The sequence below is a fragment of the Rhodamnia argentea genome, chromosome 10 (assembly GCF_020921035.1).
Source record: "Rhodamnia argentea isolate NSW1041297 chromosome 10, ASM2092103v1, whole genome shotgun sequence".
NCBI lineage: Eukaryota > Viridiplantae > Streptophyta > Magnoliopsida > Myrtales > Myrtaceae > Rhodamnia > Rhodamnia argentea.
In genome coordinates, this window is record NC_063159.1 from 7,237,261 (window position 1) to 7,259,350 (window position 22,090).

The 22,090-nt window shown below is 39.9% G+C and overlaps 4 protein-coding genes across 4 annotated transcripts in view; 2 read left to right on the forward strand and 2 right to left on the reverse strand.

Annotated features, from left to right (window-relative positions):
- LOC115750563 (protein FAR-RED ELONGATED HYPOCOTYL 3) overlaps positions 1 to 22,090 on the forward strand; it is an 874,908-nt gene that overhangs the window by 473,687 nt on the left and 379,131 nt on the right. The window lies entirely within an intron of this gene.
- On the forward strand, positions 1,082 to 5,487 carry LOC115750607. The gene is made up of 8 exons (XM_030688089.2): positions 1,082 to 1,635; positions 2,616 to 2,763; positions 2,892 to 3,042; positions 3,133 to 3,258; positions 3,344 to 3,424; positions 4,079 to 4,271; positions 4,353 to 4,623; positions 4,857 to 5,487. Exons 1-8 carry the CDS (start codon positions 1,438 to 1,440, stop codon positions 5,144 to 5,146), a joined length of 1,458 nt encoding a protein of 485 aa, XP_030543949.1. The 5' UTR covers positions 1,082 to 1,437; the 3' UTR covers positions 5,147 to 5,487.
- Positions 8,272 to 8,673, reverse strand: LOC115750583 (antifungal protein ginkbilobin-like protein). Its single transcript, XM_030688053.1, has one exon. It carries the CDS (start codon positions 8,671 to 8,673, stop codon positions 8,272 to 8,274), a length of 402 nt encoding a protein of 133 aa, XP_030543913.1.
- Positions 19,253 to 22,012, reverse strand: LOC115750561 (serine/threonine-protein phosphatase PP1-like). Its single transcript, XM_030688016.2, has 3 exons — positions 21,718 to 22,012; positions 20,169 to 20,728; positions 19,253 to 19,870 (listed from the first exon to the last, which is right to left on the reverse strand). Exons 1-3 carry the CDS (start codon positions 21,926 to 21,928, stop codon positions 19,715 to 19,717), a joined length of 927 nt encoding a protein of 308 aa, XP_030543876.1. The 5' UTR covers positions 21,929 to 22,012; the 3' UTR covers positions 19,253 to 19,714.

Here is a 22,090-nt window from a genome sequence, read left to right on the forward strand (position 1 = left end):
TTAAAAATAAATAGTCACTGAAATACTACAACCAGATAAAAAAAAAAAAATTACTACAACAAAATTACTTCGAAGTGTAGAGGATATGCCATAAAAGTTGCAAACTTTTGCAAAAGAAGAAGAAGTAAATTCAAATCCGTTTGCCTCCTAGGAACTCTGAATAAATTATTCATGATGTTGAAGACTTCACAATATTTATTTTATCAAATGCGAGCTGCGAAGATGTGGGTGCGGTCGTCGTAGGGTCGATTCTAGCGTCGAAGTATTTTCCCATGTTATAGAGTTTCTAAGAAAGTTTGAGGTCCTAAACAACGTTGGTTGGGAAAAATGCGACCGGCATAAATTATTTGTCCGGTGTCTCGTTAGCAAATTATCGACTCATATATCAAATTACCAACCTTCGGTTTGATTATTTCAAATTCACACACTCTTTAGGTAAATTACTAATTTGTATTTGCGAAGGTTAAACGCGTTAAAATTACCAATTTTGATGCGAAATTGCCAACTATAGCATGAGTAGCTTACCAACTATTTTTAACTCATCAACTCTTATTCGAGCCACTTATTACTAATGTTTGTTTGGCCATTCCAGAATTATTAATTTATGTAACAACTTATATTTTTTTTTTTCTCTTTTCATTTGGATGGCTGACCAAAATTATAAGCTTACAAATTGTTATGTCAAATTTATGACCTGAGCTATTTACCAACCTTTTATTTGATAAATTTGTCAATTAATTTTAGATTATCAATTAATATTCGAATCATGTTCGTGCCACACATGCGCCATTTCGGGTGTTCATCTTTTTTCCGAGCAAATCAGAGACGCCCGTAAAATTACATAAAATAATAAATTTAATTAATAGAACCCTCGTATCGGGCCAATTGTGAAAAATTTAGAAGTAATTGATTGAAAATCTCCGCGATTATGAAGTGAGTAAAAAAAGTTCCTAATATTTGTGGTGTCGTTATATTTTAGAACGCACCCGGATAATTTAAAAAAAAAAAAACAAAAATTAGATGGAGGATTTCGATTTTAAGATATTCAACAATTAATCCGGCTGACCGACATCTCTCTGTTCAACTTGAGCTCGAGCTCTCGTCGATCCTCGTCGTCGTAGCTCCATTTGCTCCACAAGCGGTCGTCGTTTTCGTTTGGCGAAACCTCATTAAAGATCCCCAAGTCCCAACCTTTCCATCCAACTTCAATCCCCCCATCAAAAATCAACGTTACCCCCACAACCCCAATCCCCAAAATCTCTCCCCTGTTCCTCCCCTCTTTCCCCCATTTCTGCTGAGAAAGCACCCATTTCTGAGAACGTCCCGTTTCGTCACCGGAGTTGGTGATTCGAGGTGAATCCCTCAGGGGGATGATGTTCCCCCCTTTGGGTCGAGCTTGAATTGAGCTGGGTGTCGTTGGTGGTGGTGGTGGTGGGGATGATGATTGAAGGGAGGAGGATATCGGCGAGCCCTAGGCCGTGCTCCGGCCGGAGAGTCGTCGCCAAGAAGAGGCCGCGCGGCGAGGGGTTCGTGAACAGCGTGAAGAAGTTGCAGAGGCGAGAGATTCGCTCCAAGAGGGATCGCTCGTTCAGCATGAGCAATGCCCAGGAGAGGTTTCGCAACATGCGATTGACGGTCAGTGTAATTTCCTATTTGGGTTCGCTTTAGAACCTTTGGTTTCTATCAATTGATTTTGGACCGTGTATTTTTGGTACTATGTAGTCTTGTGTACTCTTTGTTGTAATTCGTGATGTACTTGAGATGGGTTTAGAAAGACAGTTTGTGAGGGTCGGGATGCTTAATTCGTGCTTGCAATCGTTCTATACCTGGGATTGGAGATACTTAATAGCTGTTAGAGCTTGATTGAAATGCTTGTAGACAGATTTGGAGTGAGAAAGAAGAGTGGTGAAGTTGCAGCGATAGTTCTGAATTGAAGTGCGCAGTTGAGAAGTAGCATCTTGTTGACGGAGAGGAGTGCGGATGCGACACCTCTCCTTTTCTGCTCATCTTACTGGGTGAAGGTTGGAGTTGCAATATTAAAGGAAAGTATTTTCGTTTGGGTAGGTTTTAGCTACTTTGTTTGAACCGCACACTAGGAGTGTCCAATCAGATTATATAGGAGAATAAGTTCATTACTTAGATTTGACAAGTTCATTAGCTAGTAAACCATGTCTCTGCACCTGGCTAATGCAGATCTTGGAGTTAGACATAGGATGCATATTTGTCTGCATCTGATGCTTTTGGGGGAAGTCGTGGTGGAGTTTCTTCTTTGACAGAATTGTGTTCGAGCATCTTTGGAACGGTGTTTGTCTTTGGTTTAAAATGATTGTATGGGTTGGGGAAGCAGGATTTAAACTGCCAGTTCTTATCCCAATGGGTGTCCTACTGGATGGTGACAATCAGCTCTTGTAGGTAATGTCTTTCCTCACGACCAATGAATTTAGATTAAAATTGCTTAGAAATGAAGTGAAAATAATGGATCTCGCATTACAGTTTCTGAAACTTTATTAACTTCTCCTTTCTAATCAGTGCGACTATCATCAAGACGACTTGAATATTTAGCTCAACAGAATTTGCACCAACTGTTATTAATTGGGTAATGTGTTATGGTTCAGGAGGAGTACGACACCCATGACCCCAGTGGACATTGTTCACCTGTATTGCCTTTCCTGATGAACAGGACAAAAGTTATTGAGATAGTGGCTGCACATGACATTGTCTTCGCTCTTAACCATTCAGGTGTTTGTGCGGCTTTCAGCAGAGGTACACACTTGATTCATTTGTCCATATAGGACTGCAGGTTTGACACAAGAATGCAGTGAGCTAATCCAATGCCCACAACTCCATAATAGAATATGCATGTAACAGTTAATGTTTGGCTATTCGTGCAGAATCAAATGAGAGGATATGTTTCTTGAATGTTACTCCTGATGAAGTCATTCGGAGTTTGTTTTACAACAAGAACAATGATTCGCTTATTACAGTTTCAGTATACGCTTCTGACAACTTCAGCTCCTTGAAATGCAGATCTACTAGGATCGAGTGCGTACAGTTTACCTTTTGTTTGTTCTTCTTTCAACTTAAGGAAGCAGATTTTGTACATGACATGTTGTATTCTATTCTCTCTGATAGATACATAAGGAGGGGCCAACCAGATGCTGGATTTGCTCTTTTTGAATCAGAATCCTTGAAGTGGCCTGGCTTTGTGGAGTTCGATGATGTAAATGGGAAGGTTCTTACTTACTCGGCGCAAGATTGGTATGCTTCTTTGCTAAAATTGTAGATTGTTACCATAGACTCAATCCTTGATTGGTCCTCTCTTTTCTCCCTGCTTTTTTACCAGTATATACAAGGTCTTCGACTTGAAAAACTATACAATGTTGTATTCCATCTCGGACAAGGATGTGCAAGAAATAAAAATCAGGTAATCTCTCTATCTCTCTCTCTCTCTCTCTCTATGAGATACATTTGTTTGCGCGTGCCTCCAAATTTGAACAATGATAAGCTCAATTTTCAGTGTGAAATTTTGGTACGAATCATTTGAAGCGAAGAACAAGTAGGGCCTCTGTTAATTGATGCGATACTTTTGTGGTGATAGTGGTTCACTTGTCACAGCCGCTTCTTTAAACTACTCATAAGGCTCCTTAAGAGAGTTTAATTGCTGACTTTGTGCCATCAGCTATGTAAATCAGGTGATAGTAAATTTATTCTCCATGTGTCTAGTTGTTTCGACTGCCTTTTAGCTAGATGCTTCAGTAATAGAAATAACAACGCACATGCAGTCAGTTGTTAACCATACAATCATACTTAAACCTTCTCCTTTTTAAGAGCATCTTTGCTGTTGTAAGTGCCCATCACTACAGTGGCCAGTAACCATGAACTCAGTCTCTATATCTACATTTTCTAGTTGTCAGTTGTAAGCATGTTATCTTCTGTCTATCACAAATTGAATATAGAACTGAACAAGTTGGATTTCCAGAAAATACGTACATATTATGACGTGTCACTGCTTCATCTTGTAGTACATATGCATACTACACAGCTAATGCCTCTTTTTTTCTACTTTTTCTGGTTACAGTCCAGGTATCATGCTACTGATTTTTAATAGATCTGCTAGCCACGTTCCTCTTAAGATACTGTCAATAGAGGATGGAACAGTCCTCAAGGCCTTCAACCACCTACTTCATCGCAATAAGAAGGTGGACTTCATAGAACAGTTCAATGAGAAGCTTCTGGTCAAGCAAGAAAATGAGAATCTCCAAATACTTGATGTACAAAATATCTCTCTAAATATCTCCTTTGATGTCTTTTTAATTCACATCTTGGTAACTGTTAGTCTTTGTTCCTTGAAGGTTCGAAATGCGGAAGTAATGGAAGTTAGCCGGACGGAATTTATGACTCCATCAGCATTCATCTTTCTTTATGAGAATCAGCTGTTCTTGACATTTAGAAATAGAACTGTCTCGGTGTGGAACTTCCGCGGGGAGCTCGTGACTTCATTTGAAGATCACCTGTTGTGGCATCCTGATTGCAACACTAATAACATCTACATAACGAGCGATCAGGATCTTATAATTTCTTACTGCAAGGCCGATTCTGATGATCACTGGACAGAAGGGAATGGTGAGCATTCTTCTTTGCAAAATTGACATTGAACAAGGGCCATGCATGATTCTGGTGACGATGTATTTGCAAAATTGACTTTTCTGGTCTAAAATTTTGGATACGCTTCTCTATAATTTACCCTTATATTCTGTCGTTACTATGTAAATATATAGCCTGGGATGACTGTCAATGTGGCTTCACACGTTTAGATGCTTGTGTCTGGGATTCATTTGGTGTCACTTTCGGTACAGCTGGATCGATCAATATCAGCAATATCTTGACGGGGAAATGCCTGGCCAAGATAAATGCTACTAATGGCAGTCCAAAGGTCGACGACTGTAGCAGCGATGGTGAGAACTTGAAGAAGCCGAAGCTGCTTGGCGGGAAGTTGAAGAAGCCAAGTCTGCCGAGCCACTCTCAGAGGATGAGAAGCACGGTCTCAGAGGCCCTGGAGGACATAACTGCACTTTTCTATGACGAAGAGCGGAACGAGATATACACCGGTAACCGCCGTGGCTTAGTTCACGTATGGTCTAATTGAGGAACTTGTCGATTCAGCCGACGTGTGGGCAACCTGCAAAAATGGGCATCGCAGGTAGAAAAGCTGTGGCGCACCTCAAACCCCCTTTGATGGGTGATGATTGCGACGCACGTAGGAAAGTATATTCGAAGTGCAGGCCATGTTGTAACATTAATAGGTGTCTCTTAGGATTTGTTTGATGATAGCCTATTGAAGATCTGTTGTATTTCGGGGTAGAACGCTAATACCAATTGCCAGATATCAAGACTTGTATGTTTCAGAGATTCTTGTGAGATTCTTCGATCTGTGTCGTCAATTCGAGATTTGCCCTCTTACTAATACCGTTGGTTTGCTGTTTATTATCCACCTTGGTCAGATTGGATGCTTACGCATTTTGTTCATTGATTCCGATAACTCTAGCTTTTGCTTAAAAATGAAGAACTCTTCTGGCTGTTCGCCACCGCGGAACTTGGCAACCCCCGAACTTGGCTGCTGCCACCATTACTAGAACCTCCAAACTCGACCGATGCCACTGATTGATTTGCAACAGCTGCCAACATCGCCTCCAATCCCACTAGCCCGGCCCAGCACCACCGCCATCGCCGTGCGCCCAGCCCACCAACTTCCTCTTCAATGAACCCTGGTCAATAATGGATCAAGCAGGCAGTCCGATTGCATCGTTGGGAATTCTGCATTATTTTTTTCAGTGAAGGGTATGTTTTTTTTCTCAAAAAATAAATGATTTCGAAAATAATTTCCATAAGTGATGTGCTTTTATCACTTATAAACGTGAATGAACGAAAAATATTTTCATTCATGAAAATGTTTAAACATAAATTATTATCGATGACCACAACACTTTTCGTTGATTAATTATTTTGAGCGATATAAACGATCATTTTTAAAAAATACTTTTCAAATTTTTCGTGTTTCTTGAAACAAATGGAGCCTGAGTGTCAGTTCCACCTATCCGCACACATGACTTTTGGTTGTGGGAAATAGCCATTTCATGGAATGGCTCAATATTACGGAGTGTTGAATGGATATATTTATTAACTGGGAAGTTAAATGAGGAGTGAGTTATCTCTCCGCGATTTCATATTTAGTAATGCATGAGTGGCAACATGAAGGACCGACCCAATTTGAGCAAAGGCGGGGATTGGCACAAATGAAGGTTGCTCTATGTCCGCGATTTCCAGCCAAAGAATTAATCAGATAGATTGAATTGTCACAAATACAAAAAATTTACGATTTTTGACACAATTACAATAGGTTTATGACTTTTTTGGCGGTTCTCCTATATATTTAGCGCTTCATCAAATCTAAGGAAAAGAAAAGGTACAAGTGTGTCACCACATATCCTAGCAAACTAGTATCCTCGTACTATCTCCAAATGTGGGATACCCATTGCTTTCATTGAAAAAGAAAGCGGTAGGATTAAAGTATTGCAGACCCTTTGTTTAATCCGCGATCGAATAATCCTGGCATCAAATTGTGCAATCGTGGAGCACCATTTGAATCCCGATACCATTCGGACTAAAACTGATCACGAGAATCAAACTGTTGAGAAAACATGAAATATACTTTGTCATTACCATTTACAGATTTCGATCTCGTGATGTATCAGATTGCGCAAGGAAGACAACCCGCAGTTAATAAGATTCCGGTTATCGTAGGGCAAATGAGTTTGGTTTGAAGTTTTTTTTTTTTTTCAAAGAAGTTTATCTTGGCAGAAAATGATTTCGTTTCCCTTTATTGACTGTATTCTACAAATAATATGGATGTGATTTTCTGATGTTTGTCACAGGAAATGGACGTTTGACCCAAAAAAAAAAATTCTCGAGTTCAACCCAGATTCTGGGTTAGGACACCAGGGACCTGTACCCGGTCTTAGGGTACTCGAGCTTCATCACGAGGATTTTGGGACCAGGCTCGGAGGACCCGTGCCGACCCTCGGGTACCGAGGCCTGGGCTTGGATAAATTGCATGTGCATTGGGGTCTTAGGCATGGGAGCAAGGTACTTGGGTTGCCGGGGTCTCAAGCACGTTACGGGGGATCAGGGCCCGAGCATCAGGCTCCCGGGTCCAAGCACCAATGTCTAGTCATATTTTGGAGAATTATTTATGACTTTGAAAAGAAGGAATCAATTTGGGACTAACATTCTATACTGGATAATTAATGGTGTTACTTTGCCTTTCCTATTCATTGCGGGATGGCAATTCATCAACACGAAGGAGGATATGAACATTTTCGGTTTATAATAAAAGTTTTTAGCGAAACAAAGAGTGATCACATGTCCTAACAATTTTTTTCACAAACGCGGAAAGTAGACCGAGGAGAGCGAGTTCAAATGGAGGAACAGAAGCCATGACCTCTGTTTTATCTTTTCATTTGTTACCAACTCTTTCCACCTTTGTTGCAGCTAATTTGAGTTCAGTTTAAACCTATACATAAAAAATAAAAAAATTATCTTTGTATCCTCCGGCCTTATTGCTGGCTGTTAGTCTGAAAATGTTAGCCTGAGAGAGTAGACGTAGCCCGAGTGGAAGGTCGAATCAACTGCATTTGCAAATGACACTAAAACTACGTCTTTTTTCTCCCACCTACTTCCTTTTCGTTTCAGTTCAGTTAATCCCATCGAAATGATCTGGTCAGATAGGAACGAGGTTCAAATTTATCGGTCTATCAGCTAGGAGGTCTCAACTGCACACATCACTGCATTCGCAGTTGAATCTAGCATAGCGATCAATGGCGGCGCCGTGAACTTCCCTTTGATTTTACAAAACAGTTCCATTCCCACAGGGGCAGACATGGTTTAAGGGGAGAAAAGCTGTAAAGTTTTGCAGTTGTCAATATGGTGTACCTAATAAAGCAACTATTAGCGGCAAAAACAAAGAAAAAAAATAACATATGATGATGATGTACTGCTTTCAGTTGAACGAGAGCCAAGTACAATATTCATCACTTATGCTAACAATTTGCCGTAATTCAACGAAGCAGGAGAGATGTCTTAAGCTTTTTATTCAGAAGTAAGCTTGGACTATCTCCATATCTGAGATAATCATTGCTCTTTTCGACAATTGGAAAAGGGCGAAAAAAAGAAGAAGAGGAAAATGCTAGACGGAAAGTGTTTGAGATCTCTTCTCTACTCCGAGAACTGGTAATTTTCGTATCTCATTTTGCAGTGCTGAAGCTGCATTTGAACTCCCATTCTCTTGCCGCATTCGTTGACTATCCTGCTCTTGGCATGGCTCACGCAGGTAGCGCAATCGGTATACGAAAGCGATGAATCACAGAAAGCATGGCCGTAAGCGGTTGCTTCTGCGTAAGGAGAATGGGTGTAGTAGTCGTAGCCGGGGCGGTTCGCTGTCACGGTCGCCATATCCTCGAGGACATATGACACGCTGTCCGCGTAAGGATCGCTGCTTTCGTAAGAATCGCCGTTGCAAATCTTGTTTACTGCCGCCACATTCGGATCACCTCGGACAAAAGCGAACACGGAAAGGAGACCGAGGAGAGGGAGAGCGAATCGACGAGCAGAAGCCATGGGTTATGTTTTTATCTCCTCTTTCTTGCCAACTCTCGCTCTCTGGCTCTTTCTTTTCGCTCTCTTTGCAGCTGATTTGAGTTCAAGTGTGAGGCCCTATAAAGAGAAGCACCTAGCTTTGTTTCCTCCGACAATTTGAATAATAGAACATTACATCCAATCATATGTTTTGTCGATCCTGGAAGTCTACTTGTAAGATGTTTTCTTCGATCCGGTTTTCCGTGTACGCAAGTTTTATCTGTATTCATGAGAATAGCACCGTCCATTAGACACATTGGGCTATTTGTTTCTTGCAAAAAAAAAAAAAAATGAATCGTTCGAAAGATATTTTCCTAAAAGTGATAGCTGGTATCGCTCGAGCTAATTAGTCAATGAAAAATAAATTTGTTACCGGCCACAATTCATGCATGTATGAACATCTTCGTGGACGGCAAAAATGTTTTTTGTTTATCCATTTTTGTAAGAGATATCGGTGATCATTTTTTAGGAAAATATTTTCCAAAACGGAGAATTCGAAGCAAATCTTTTTCCCTACATGTGATTGGGGGAGATATGGCTCAGTCTCAACTGCCTGAAAATTCTGTTGAACTTGCCAATGACCAAATCAACCACATGGTAACAAAGCCGTCCGTCACTATTTGCCGCTCATGTATACAATGATCTTTGTTGATCTCAACATCGTATTCAGTTTTCGTCTCGTTTTCATTTTCACCTCTGGCAATACGCGTACCTCGTTCGGCTTATCTCTTTTTTCCCCCCCTTAGTATCTTTTCGGATTTCGATAAGATTTTCATCTTTCTCAGCCTTGAACTATTGTATTACCGGAGGGCGATTTCACAGTATATGATCGTTGTTAATTCAATCATAAATGACATACTTGCTCTTCCAAAATCAATGACATGAGAAATATTGTGCCATTAGAAAATTTTTGTGATCTTTCAAAAGGGGGAAAATTATCCGGAAAGTCCCGAACCTATTCCTCGGCGGCCAATTCGGTCATATACCTTTCGGTTGTGTCAATTTAGTCCTAAACCTTCTGACTCAAGGTCAAAGAAAGAAAGATCTGGTGTGAACTTTAACGCCAGCATAAGAATTGGCTAATTAAAATGTGCAAGTCCAAGCCAAGAAATCTTGCCTACATTCAAGTCCTCCTCAACCGACAGTAATATTGCGGAAGAATGGACGAACTTTCCCTTCGGTGGGTTCTCTACTACGACAACCGGTAATTTTCGTATCTCATCTTGCGGTCCTGAAATTTCATCGATCGGTTGGCATGCGTAAGGAAGAGCGGCCCGTAGTAGTCAAATTCCTAACGTTTGCAAATCAAACTTGGATGATGACGGCGTGTTGGCAAAATTTAGGTCATTTTGCTCTCTCCATGTAGCTTAGTTTTAAGCTTCCTTGTTCGTAAGAGCAAATTTTCTACAATCTTCTAGTAGGAATTGCTCAATTGAGTTTAGTAAATTCGATCCGTCGAAAGTTAGAAAACTATGGCTCTGTTCGTTTCGCGAAAAATGAAAGATTTAGAAAATGTTTGCTTAAAAGTGATCGCTTGTATTGCTCAAAATAATTAGGCAATGAAAAATAGGTACATTATCAAAAACAATTTATGCCCAAATTTTTTCGTAAACGATACAAAATATTTTTTGTACATTCATTTTTGTGAGCGATAAGACCCTTTATTTTTTAGAAAATATTTTTCAAATCATGCATTTTTCTCGAAATGAAACCTATGTTGGATCTTGTCTCATGAGTCAGCGACGCCCTGAGCTAGTTCATTGCATATTGTGCCTCGCGATTTTGTAATTGCGATTTAGTGGTGAACACTGAAATTCAACTTTAACTTTTGATAGACCCATTTTGTATACTCGAAAATCACCCTTAGGTACAATATTGACAATCTCTGAATATGAAACTTTAGTGATTTTCCATTTATAGATATCATCGTTTACGAAAACAATCCCCCTCCGAAGGGGAAAAAGAAGAAGAAAAAGATCATGTTGTTCTTCATTTAATCGGACAGGACCAAGTACAATATTCATCACATATCCCAACAATTTGCCCTACTTGAACGACGCAACACAAATGTCTTTAAACTTTTAATTCAGGAACAAGCTTTTACTATCTCCACAGCTGGGATAGATTGCTCCTTTTGATAATCAACAAAGAAAAAAGTTGAAAGGGAAACACCGGATAGAAAAGTACTCGGGGCCTCTTCTTTAATCTGTGAACACGTAGTTTTCATATCTCATCATACAATCGTGAAGCAGCCTCCGAGGCTATTCGGGCATTTGCTGAGTATCTGACTCTTTGCGGAGCTTACGCTAGTAGCGCAATCGGTATAGGAGAGCACTGAATTGCAGACAGCATGGCCGTAAGCCGTTGCTTCAGCATAAGGAGAATAGGTGTGGTAATCGTAGCCGGGGTGGTTCGCCGTCACGATCGCCATATCATTGAGAACATACGATACGCTGTCCGCATATGGATCACCGCTTCCATAGTCGTTGCTGTTGCAGAACTTGTTTAGCATGGTCGTATCCGGATTGCCCCGACAAAGTTCGACACGAGAAGCACACCGAGGAGCACGAGCGCAAATCGACGAACAAAAGCCATAGCCATGTTCATTGTTTTCTTCTCTCTCTCTCCTCTTGCAGCCAATTTGAGTTAAGTGGAAGACTATAAATAGAGAAGCACACATCTTCGTTTCCTCCGATGATTTGGGTGGTGGATTATCATGTCCATCAGTACGCATTGCCGATCCAACATGTCTATTTCTAAGATGCTTTGCTTTGTTCCATCCGGTTTTCCCCATAGTTAATGTTCATCCGTATTCATGAAAACCATGCGGTCTATTAGATCCCTTGTGAGTAAACTCTTTTCCCTACTTTTAGCTGGAGAGAAATGGCTAAATTCGAATCGGCTAAAAAATCGGGAAATTTGTACCAGAAGTAACTAAATCTTATATATGGAATCCAATTAAGTGCTAAACATTTCAATTAATTCAAATATGTCATAAGTAATTTTTTCAAAAATTGTAATCGAGTCATTTCGATATCTGTGTGACATCCATCAATATTTGTTGCTCGCGTTCACAATGATCTTTGCTGATCTTAACGTTCAATTCCGATTGATCAGATCTTGGGTCATTTTCAATGTCCTCTGCCGATACAAGTTCCTTGTCAGGCCTGTTTGTTATTTTCTTCTCAACTTCACTAAGGTTGTCAATTTTTTCTGCTTTGAACTGTGATCTTTCCGGAACTCGACTTGAAGTTATATGATCTTTGCTAATTTAACCACGATAGACGCGTTTGGTCTTTCGGAATCAAGAACTGAGATATATTGTGAGAAAATTGTTAAAAAGGTTCTAAATCTACTGTAATTGTATCATTTCAATCATAACCTCTTCTTTTTTTTTGCCAATTGAGTCATAAACTTTTTGCATTTATGTCAATTCAGTTCATTCAACTAATTTTGGCTAGAAATCGCTGATGTGGATAATTTTTAATAATATTTTTAAAAAATTCAATTGTGTTATTATACATTTTATTTTTATTTTTGTTTTTATTTTTGTTTAATTTCCTCCCTTCTTCCTCAAGTCGGTAACTCAAGTCGACCTCCCGTGGCAAAGCTCACCCCCGACAACCCCCGGCAAGGGCGAACCTTACCCATTGGCGACGAGACGATGGACGAGGCTCACCCGGCAATGCCGACGTCAACCTCGCTATGGCTGGGCAAGGTCGACCTCGCTCGACGATGACGAAACTCGCTCTCACTAGTGGCCGAGGGACAGGGGGAAGGGGGAAGGGGGGAGGGGGTGTGAGCTTCGCTAGAGGCCGGCAAGGTCGACCTCAATTGCCCACGGTCGATCGTCGAGGTCCGGCGACCGGTTAGTGGAAGAAGGGCAAAAAAGAAAAGAGAGAAAAGAAAAAATATGAAAAAATTAGAATACTATGCCACATCAGCAATTTTAGCTAAAATTGGCCGTATGGACTGAATTGGCATAAATACAAAAAGTTTAAGACTCAATTGGCAAAGAAAAATATTGAAGACTGAATTGGCACGATTACAATAGGTTTAGGACTTTTTTTGGTAATTCTTCCTATATTGTGTCCTAGCTATTATTTGAGCGAGAAATATTTATTAATAATTTTAACGGGTGGTCACTAAACTTTTGTAAATTTTGCAATCTAAACTTTGACTTCATATCTCATCCTACAGTACTAAAGTTGCAACTGACATACGAGGAAATACGATGCGCTGTCTACGTACGGATCACCCCTTCCACAAACGTTGCCGCTGCAAATCTTCTTGTTTAATATGGTCGTATCCTGATCACCTCGGACAAATTTGAGCACGACGAGGAGACCAAAGAGCAAGAGCACAAATCGGCGAACAAAAGCCATAGCGATGTTCATTCTTTATTCTCTCTCTCTCTCTCACACACACACACACAGCAAATTTGAGTTAAGTGTAAGACTATCTATAGAGTAGCACTAATGTTTGTTTCCTCCGATAGTTTGGAACCTAGAACAAGTCATTGTGTTTTTCTTGTTCTTTAGTTTCGCGCAGTCTTGCAATAATCCATAGAGCAATGATGAGTGTGTAATCTGGAACCACTAGTTTGAGCATCCATTTTCGGCGATATACATTTCTGAGACTTACACTTTATTAATATTTTGTATTCTTCCTGTGTCTAAATATGAATGGTGGCCAGTTAATATAGCAACAAGTTGTTGCCATTAGAGATGATGATTAACTGTAATCATTCAATTAAAAATGTAGGTGGAACTTGGGTAGACCCTGAAATCTATGACTGGGTAGGTTCTAGGTTTCAGGATATGCATGATAGATTCGAGATTCCAAAAAATGGAAGATCAATCCCAATGGATAGGTTTCAGGTGGAACCTCAACCGATTCTCAAACCGGTCATCCCTATAACGAAGTTTGGATTAAACCGACCATGCTACCCTAAAATCAAAAACAAACTCACAGCCTCACTCCAAATTTTACAAGAAAAGGAGCAAGGGAAGAACAAATGGGATCTAGATTCTAATGTGCATTGAATGAGAGGTCAGGTAGTGCTCTGTGTGAAGGCTAGCACTATCATCTAGAAGAGAGTGAACAAGTAATTTTGAAACTCTTGACTAAATAATGCGGAATTAAAACAGTCAAGATTATCATCTGAAGTTAGAGGCTGAAGACAGATTATACGATAATCATATTCACCAGTGTGTAAAATATTATCAGATGCAGTAAATAAAAATTAAGAGATAGAAGAATTGCAAACAAAATTTATAGTGATTTGACTTATAGCAAGCCTACGTCCACTCTCCACGCAGAAAACCCACTAGCTGGATTTCACAAGTGAATTAATAAAATGTTACAATGAGCGATGTTTCTCATATCGATAGATCACACTATCTCACACAATCACTCTTTTCGATGCCTCTTAGAGATTACATTTTTGAAGCTCACATAAGACAAAATTATATTGAAGCCCTCTTGACCTTAGGAATTTTATATGCAAGAACTCTATTTCTCTTCAGCACCAGAATCCCCTTTTATACTCCTCCACTTCCAATTTAGCCGTTGGACGGACTTGAGAGGATCATTTTCCAATCCACTCGTTGGACACGAAAACTTCAAGGAGATTGAGTACCCGTTAACAAATAAAAGCAAAATCCCCACTGATTCAATCGCCCATACAACTAAAATTGGGTTTCCATAAGTAGAGTTTTTCGATTGGAAAGATTATCTTGTCTTCAAAAATATTGTCAATCAATAAAGATGTTTCGCATGATGAGCTGTGTCGCAAAACAATCTTTAAGATTGACGATCGAAACCTCAGTCGAGATCACTCATTGATGCTATATATTGTTGTATTCTGATTTTGAATAGATTTCCATAACATATGATACTGTGAATAGATCATCAGTCTAAATAGACTTAGCATAAATATTGAAGATGCCAAACGCCTTGACATTATCCATGTATGAGAGATGCTGATATCCTTGTCGCATTGTTGATATCCACTAAATAAATATTCAGAGCTTTAGACGCAAAATCTAGAATCTGAATAAGGTTTCTCCATGAGTATGACCTGAAAAAATCTCCATCATATCTTAAACAATTTGAAAATTTTTGTCATTCTCCAAAACAAGTTAGGAGGTTTTCTCGACGCTCTCGATACCAAGCATCCGGCTCCTTGTGCTTGAGTGTGGAAAGCTTATCATGGATAGCTGTCCTATCAAAGTTGCGAGGCCAACCCTGGTAATATTTGGAGAGACACAAGTCGATGCTGACTCACCTTAGTGCTTCTATTGTCGCTTCTATAAACATTGCCCTTACTAATCTTGTTCACTATGGTTGTACTAGAGCGGCCCGGACCAAATCGAAAGCGAAAAAGAGGAGGAGGTGAGCAATCGCAGCTGGACGAACAAAAGCCATAATGATGTCTATCCTTGCTAACTTCTTACCAACTTTTTCTCTCTCTTTTTCGTTTTTTGGCATCTATTCAAGTTATGAGCTAGATTATATAAAGCAAATTACATCTTTCTTTTTTTTTTGGGTAAAGTAAGCAAATTACATCTTTGTTGGGTAAATTGTCCAAAAAAAGTCATAAATATAGTACACTTCTTTCGATTCATTCCTAAACATTTTAATTATGCCAATTTAGTCTTAAACGCTTTCACATTTTGCCAATTGAGTTCTTCCGGCCAATATTAACTAGAAATCACCGATATGGACATTGGCCATCCTACTTAGCTCTGCCGGAAAATTTATAATTATATTATAATATTTTTTGAATTTGTTTTTATTCTTTTCGTTTCTTTTCTTTGGCTTTTCTTTTCCTCTTCCTCTACCGGACACCGAGCATTGGCCATGGCCGACGACGGGCCAAACATAACTACCGGCGACGGTGACCCGCCAGCCTCGGTCGATGTCATCCTTACCAGGATCTTGCCAAGGGTGATCTCCTAAGAGGCCAATGATGGTCGGCCTCGCCCAAGGCTAACGAGGATGACCTCATGCGTGGCCGATTGCCGGCCATGGCTAAGGCCGGGCAACCGACGGAGGAAGAATGGAAAAAAAATTAATCAAAAAATAAAAAACTAATTGATAAAAAATCAAAAGTATATCATAATATTGTTAGAAATTCTCTACGTCAGCACCGGCCTAACCACATAGTATGACCGACATTTACGTCGGCGATTTCCAGCCAATATTAGCTGGATGGACTCAATTGGCAAAACTTGAAAAGGTTTAGGTTCAATTGGCACAATTAAAAAGTTTAGTACTAAGTTGGCAAAAGTGCACTAGATTTAGGATTTTTTGGATCATTTTTCCTATCTTTGTTTCCTCCAATATTTCATAAGATATTGATGAAAACAAGTTTAAAAAAGGATTGATGAATCCTCAATGTCAATTTGTAGAGGTTTTCTTTCATCAGTTTCCCTCTCTCCCTCTATTTACATAAGTACCAGAAAGTTGAATGTTGGATTTGACGAAATCCACCCAAATATGTGAGCTATCAGTTTATTATTTAATTAAATATATTTTGGGCACATATTTGTTATATAATTGTCACATTCAATTGGACTTCTAGAGCCCTTATCTTTAAACTTTGACGGACGGTTGAGATTTCGTAGCTCTAGGATTGGTCCCATCACTCCTTATATATAAGGTCTATTTTTGTGGATAACGGCTATCGCATTCGTACGCTTCCACATTCTTACGTTTTCACAAAATTACAAAAGAGGAAAAAAAAATACACACTTCATCATAATTATTATAAAGGAGAGTGGTGAAAATCCATACTTATAAGAGGACATCTTCTCTCTCGTCGGATCAACAATGGCTTCTTTTGATTTGGGTATGTTTATTTATCGATTTATATATGTTCATGCGATTGAAAGATTCAATAAACTAACAATGAAAACGTGGCGGTCTGACTTTTATTAGATACCTTGTAAAATATGAGGTACTTTCTTCGTTTGACTGTCGTTAAGTCACATTAACGAATTGACTAGAAATTAATTCTCCATGTGATATTTTGTAAGACTACGTGAGTGAGGGGTCCAAAAATGTCGATCTACCATTCGCCCCTCATGCTTCCAATGATCATTTTGTCCATCTTAATATCAACAATTATAGATCTATGATCATATATTGTCTAATCTTCATCATCTGCCTTTCGCAATAGAAAGTATTCAAAAACTTTTCTCTAATTCGAGAGTAAGAAATTTTCATATCTCGTCTTACCGCTTTGCAGCTGCATCTGACCCCCAATGTTATTCAGGCAAATGATGGGTAGCTGGTTCTTCGCAGAGCTTACGCAAGTAGCGCATTCAGTAGATGAGCAATGTATTGGAAATGGCATGGCCATGAGCCGTTGCTTCAGCGTAAGGAGAATTAGTGTAGTAAACGCAGTTAGGGTGGTTCACCATCACCGTCGCCATATCCTCGAGGACGTACTATTCGCTTTTTCCGCATGGATCCCGCTTCCGTAAACGTTGTCGTTGCAAATCCTAATTACTACGGTTGTATCCTGGTCACCCCGGACAAAGCTGAACACGAGAAGGAGACCGAGGAGCGGGAGCGCCAATCGACCAACGAAAGCCATAGCCATGTTCATTCTTTTCTCTTCTTTCCTACTCTCTCTCTCTCTCTGAGCTAATTTGAGTTAAATGTAAGATTATTTATAGAGAAGCATTCATCATCGTTTCCACCGATGGTTTGAATAATAGATTATCATGTCCACTGTCGATCCTAGATGTCTATTTCTAAGATGCTTTGTTCGATCGGGTTTCTCCCTGTAGTTAATGTTCATCTGTATTCATGAAAACGATGCAGTCTTTTGGATAACTTGTGAGTTGTGAGTAAATTCTTTTCCCTACATTTGGCTGGAGAGATACCGCTTAGTTTGAATTGGCTAAGAAATCGGGAAATTGTACCTGAAGTCCTAAATCTCACATATGGAATGCAATCAAGTCTTAAACTTTTCAATTGGTTCGATTAATTCCTGAACTATTTTTCGAATAGTGCAATCAAATCATTTTGATAATCGTCTCACGTCCATCATTATTTGCCGCTCGTCTTTACAGCCATCTTTATTGATCTCAATTTTCAATTCGGGTTCATCGGATCGCGTGTCATTTTCATTTGTCTCTGACCATACAAGTTCCTTGTCAAGCTTGCTTTTTATTTGGGTTAATTGTTGGGAATCGCACACCAATTCCAAAAATATAATCTAAACAAACAATCCACACTAGTAGAATATAATAATAAAAGAATAGAATTAGAAAAATACACGGGAGAATTTGTTATTGAAGTTCACCCAAACTTGGGCTACGTCTCCACACAAAGGCGCTCTGCGAATCTACTAGTCTTCGAGACAATTGATAATCTTCTCACAAGATTGGGGTGCAAAGAAATTAAGAACATTCGAGATTGCGATCACGACTCTCTTTTATTTTTTTCTCTATATTCGATACTTTGCGTTTCACTACTTTTCTCTTCTTTCTTTTTTTCCCCCCTTAACGGCTACTACCTATATAGTCCTAATATATAAGGTATGGCTTTTAACCTAGAAGCAAAAAAAAAAAAAAAAAAGGAAAAGACAAAAAAGCCCTTAATGATATTTTTTGCTTCACATGCCATCATTAAGATCACGAAAAATCCCAAACCAGTACACATGTGACAACTTTACCCCCAAACTATTTTTGTAATCACAAAAAATTTCAAACCGATTCACATGTGACAAATTTACCCCAAATTAATTTTTTGACCATCAAAAATTTCAAATTGGTGCACATATGATAAATTTACTCTCCGTTAATTTTCATTAAATATTATCATAAAATTACTAAGTTAAATGGCACATAGCAGTGGATGGGTATACCAAATTGGATTTTTACCTTCTGTTTGTCACGAGTGTATTGGTTTGAGATTTTTCGTGGCATTAATTCGATATTACAAAAAATAAAAGAGGGTAAATTTATCGAGAGTGTACCCATTTAGAGTTTTTAATGGTTAAAAAATTAATTTGGGATAAATTTGTCACGTATGTACTAGTTTATGATTTTTATGGTTAAAAAATTAATTTGGAGTAAATTCATCATAGATGTACCGGATTGGTGTTTTTTATGGTTAAAAAATTAGTTTAGGTAAATTTGTCACCGCTGTACTAGTTTGGAGTTTTTCGTGGCATTACCCCATTTTATTTTCTTCTCAACGCCACTAAGGTTCTCGTTTTTTTCTGCCTTGAACTGTCATCTTGCCAGAGCTCGACTGGAAGGTGTATGATCTTTGTTCATTTAATCATGATAAACATGTTTGCTCTTTCGAAATCAATGACATGAAATATATTATGTCCTACATTTTAGTAGATGTTGCATTCAGGTGACTAAACTATGATTTCACTGAAGTGCTAAAATGGCGGACACGAAGGGGTGACATGCTCCCCCAGAAAATTTGGCCAATAACAAAGTCCGGATTAAACCGACCGTGAACGAAACCGATGCCCGAGCGGCTTAATATGAGCAGAGGACTCTGTCGTTCGAACACGAAATCTGATACATCCGAACCAGATGCTCGATCTTTCGCCCAGTCCTATGGAGTCGATTGCGTTGTCTGTTATTATTCCCATCTATTGCCGGAGGATCACAGAAACACTGAAGTGAACATTGCTAGATAGGCATTTTTACAACAATCAAGCCATTGTCTGCCTAGTCTCACTGTCAATTTCCTTCGGATGTGCATGAAGTTGCATGAGGCATTACTCACACCACCTTTCAAAGCTTCGACTCCAGATTTTTACATCATCGGTATTCGAATCATCTGCTGAATTCCGCTACAAACGCAAACCCAAAACGAGCTTGAGCTCGACCTTCCTTTTGAAAGTTGTCCGGCATCTCGAGTTGCGAATTTTTTTTGCACTGTTGTGCATCAATTCCTATTTGGAAATGACAGGAAGCTTAGGAATAAACTACTCAGTCCCGTGAGTTGCAGAAGTACTCTGCTCGTTTGTTGTCACCCTTCCTCAACCCCATGGCTTTACAATCTGAAACGAGCATAGCAAGCTCGCGTCCACGTTCATTAGCGCCCCAGCATTGTCGAATTCCCCGCAGTAATTAGGAGCTGAAAATATGGTTACCAGCTGCCGGTCTGCGAAGAATTCGTAACCATCTTCGGCCACCTGCAAAACAATTTTACAGCCAAAATGTCAGCAACATCATCTCCATAGAGCAAAAGATTCATGGCCAATTAACAGGTATTGCCAATGCATTCCCTCATTTCGATCGAATTCGACAGAGACAACCTGTTTGTTTGCTCGAAAAATCTCAATTACACTAGTACTTTCCAATAAAATGCGTAATTCTAACATATATCTTTTGTTTTCAGTTCTTAATTACGGTGTGCTGGATCCAGAATGAGTTTCTTGCATATGACATTGAACAGAAAGAATCTTGATGCATAGGCGAATCGAAAATGACCTGGTGAGCACGGCATATTAGATCGAGGTCGTGTTTCTTCAGGAACTCTTCCACTTTGTCGGCTCCGAATATGTAGGAAACGCCCCTGTCATTCTCGCCCCACCCTTTGATGTCTCTATCAGGATCCGACCAAAGCAGGTCACACAATAGCCCCTGGTCCGGCACGTCCGTGGGCCTCTCTAGGCCCCTGATCTGATCCAAGTTCTCAAGCTCCGGCGAGAGTCCACCGTGCATGCAGATGATCTTGTCATCAATCACTGCTGCCACCGGCAAGCAATTGAAGCAATCCGTAAAGATCTTCCACAGACGGACGCTGAAGCGACGCTTGCACTCGTCATAGAAGCCGTAGATCCGGTTAATGGAGGCACACTCGTGGTTCCCTCGGAGGAGGAAGAAGTTGTCCGGGAACTTGATTTTGTAGGCTAGGAGGAGGCAGATGGTCTCTATGCTTTGCTTCCCTCTGTCGACATAGTCTCCGAGGAACAAGTAGTTAGCATCCGGTGGGAAACCACCGCTTTCAAATAATCTCAGTAGGTCTGGGTATTGTCCATGTATGTCCCCTGAAGATGTAAGAGAAGAAAAATCATTTCATGAAGTTGTTTCATAGGCTAAATCCAAAAAATTGATGCAAGATAATTTGAGCTATCCGACGTTCCATTCTATGACAGCAGTCCCAGGAAAATCGACGCCAGAAAGAAGCAGAACCAACGCTCAAGCATTCGCTTGGCGTACCTGTACATATTTCCGTGTTCGTTGTAACCCAAACCGGCCTAAACACCGGTGGAACAAGTTCCCGTTGAAACATTTGAGCATCGACACCATTCTAGTACTTCTGTTCTTGTCGTTCTAGCAAACAGGAACTTCTGAAATTTCCTTGACACATCTAGCATTCCTTGTTAGCAAACAATGCCGGAGTTCTTCATACTAGAAAGGACAATGTTAACTAATGCATAGCACGTATGTTAAGCCCATTTCCTGATAGTTTAAGAAATCTTCTGCGATCATCGATAAATTCACAGCAGCAAATTCATTTCGCTATCATGAGTTGGACATTCGTGGGAACAAGAAATGAAGAGGAGAAGAAGAGTGGCAGGGTTTTGAGGAGCACAATAAGTGAATCCAATTTGATGGGATTCGCCGCATCAAACCTTGGAGTTACTCGAGACTTCAGTTTTGTCTTGTGCAATGAACTCTCGTAATGCATTTCGTTTTTCCAAAACCCGAGCCGACATTGTTATTGTTATCCAAGTCTGGTGTTGTTAAAAAGAGCCCCGGAACGACAAGATTCTCTCGGGTCTCTCGGCCATTCCTTGGACTCCATGTTTGAGCAACAAGCATCACCTTTATAAGCCAATTCCTCGGCGAGATATCTATAAACGTAACACAACCCACGCAATCTTTTGCCTGGTTGAATCTCAATGACATATTGCGGGGAGCAAGATCGCATGATTACAGAGGAAGAAAAGTCCACAATCCCGCGATCTTTCGTTGCCTATGCATTACCATTACCACAATCGCACAAAATGATGGGAAAGGAGCACAGGATTACCACAGATGTTAATGGGGGCTTCTAACTCGAGGAGATTGGGCTGAGCAAGAAAGACTTGTTTGGCGACGGTGCAAAGCCGGCGAATTTCGGGCTCCATCAGCGGAATGTATTTCCCTCTCTTTTTCCTTCCTTCCAACAATCTGTCTATCATCCCTCCAACTTCTTCCATAACATCATCCATGCTGATCTCCTTTGTTCCTTCTGAATTCATTTGTGATCAGATTCAGATAGATGAATCAAGAATCGTACAATAAAGACTCGGCCGGAGAGCAAGGGTGATGGGATGACAGAGAGAGAGAGAGACAGAGAGACAGAGAGAGAATATATGGGATTGCTCTAATTTGAGTGGATGGTTCAGATTTGGCACGGAAAA

Excerpts from the sequence above, each read along its gene's own strand:
- LOC115750607 (XM_030688089.2), top strand. The coding sequence starts at position 1,438 with ATGATGATTGAAGGGAGGAGGATATCGGCGAGCCCTAGGCCGTGCTCC. Across the intron at positions 3,425-4,078 it reads GTGCAAGAAATAAAAATCAG|TCCAGGTATCATGCTACTGA; the intron begins GTAATCTCTCTA and ends TTCTGGTTACAG. Across the intron at positions 4,624-4,856 it reads TCACTGGACAGAAGGGAATG|CTGGATCGATCAATATCAGC; the intron begins GTGAGCATTCTT and ends CTTTCGGTACAG.
- LOC115750583 (XM_030688053.1), bottom strand. The coding sequence starts at position 8,673 with ATGGCTTCTGCTCGTCGATTCGCTCTCCCTCTCCTCGGTCTCCTTTCC.
- LOC115750561 (XM_030688016.2), bottom strand. The coding sequence starts at position 21,928 with ATGAATTCAGAAGGAACAAAGGAGATCAGCATGGATGATGTTATGGAA. Across the intron at positions 20,729-21,717 it reads AGCCCCCATTAACATCTGTG|GGGACATACATGGACAATAC; the intron begins GTAATCCTGTGC and ends TTACATCTTCAG. Across the intron at positions 19,871-20,168 it reads TAATATGCCGTGCTCACCAG|GTGGCCGAAGATGGTTACGA; the intron begins GTCATTTTCGAT and ends ATTGTTTTGCAG.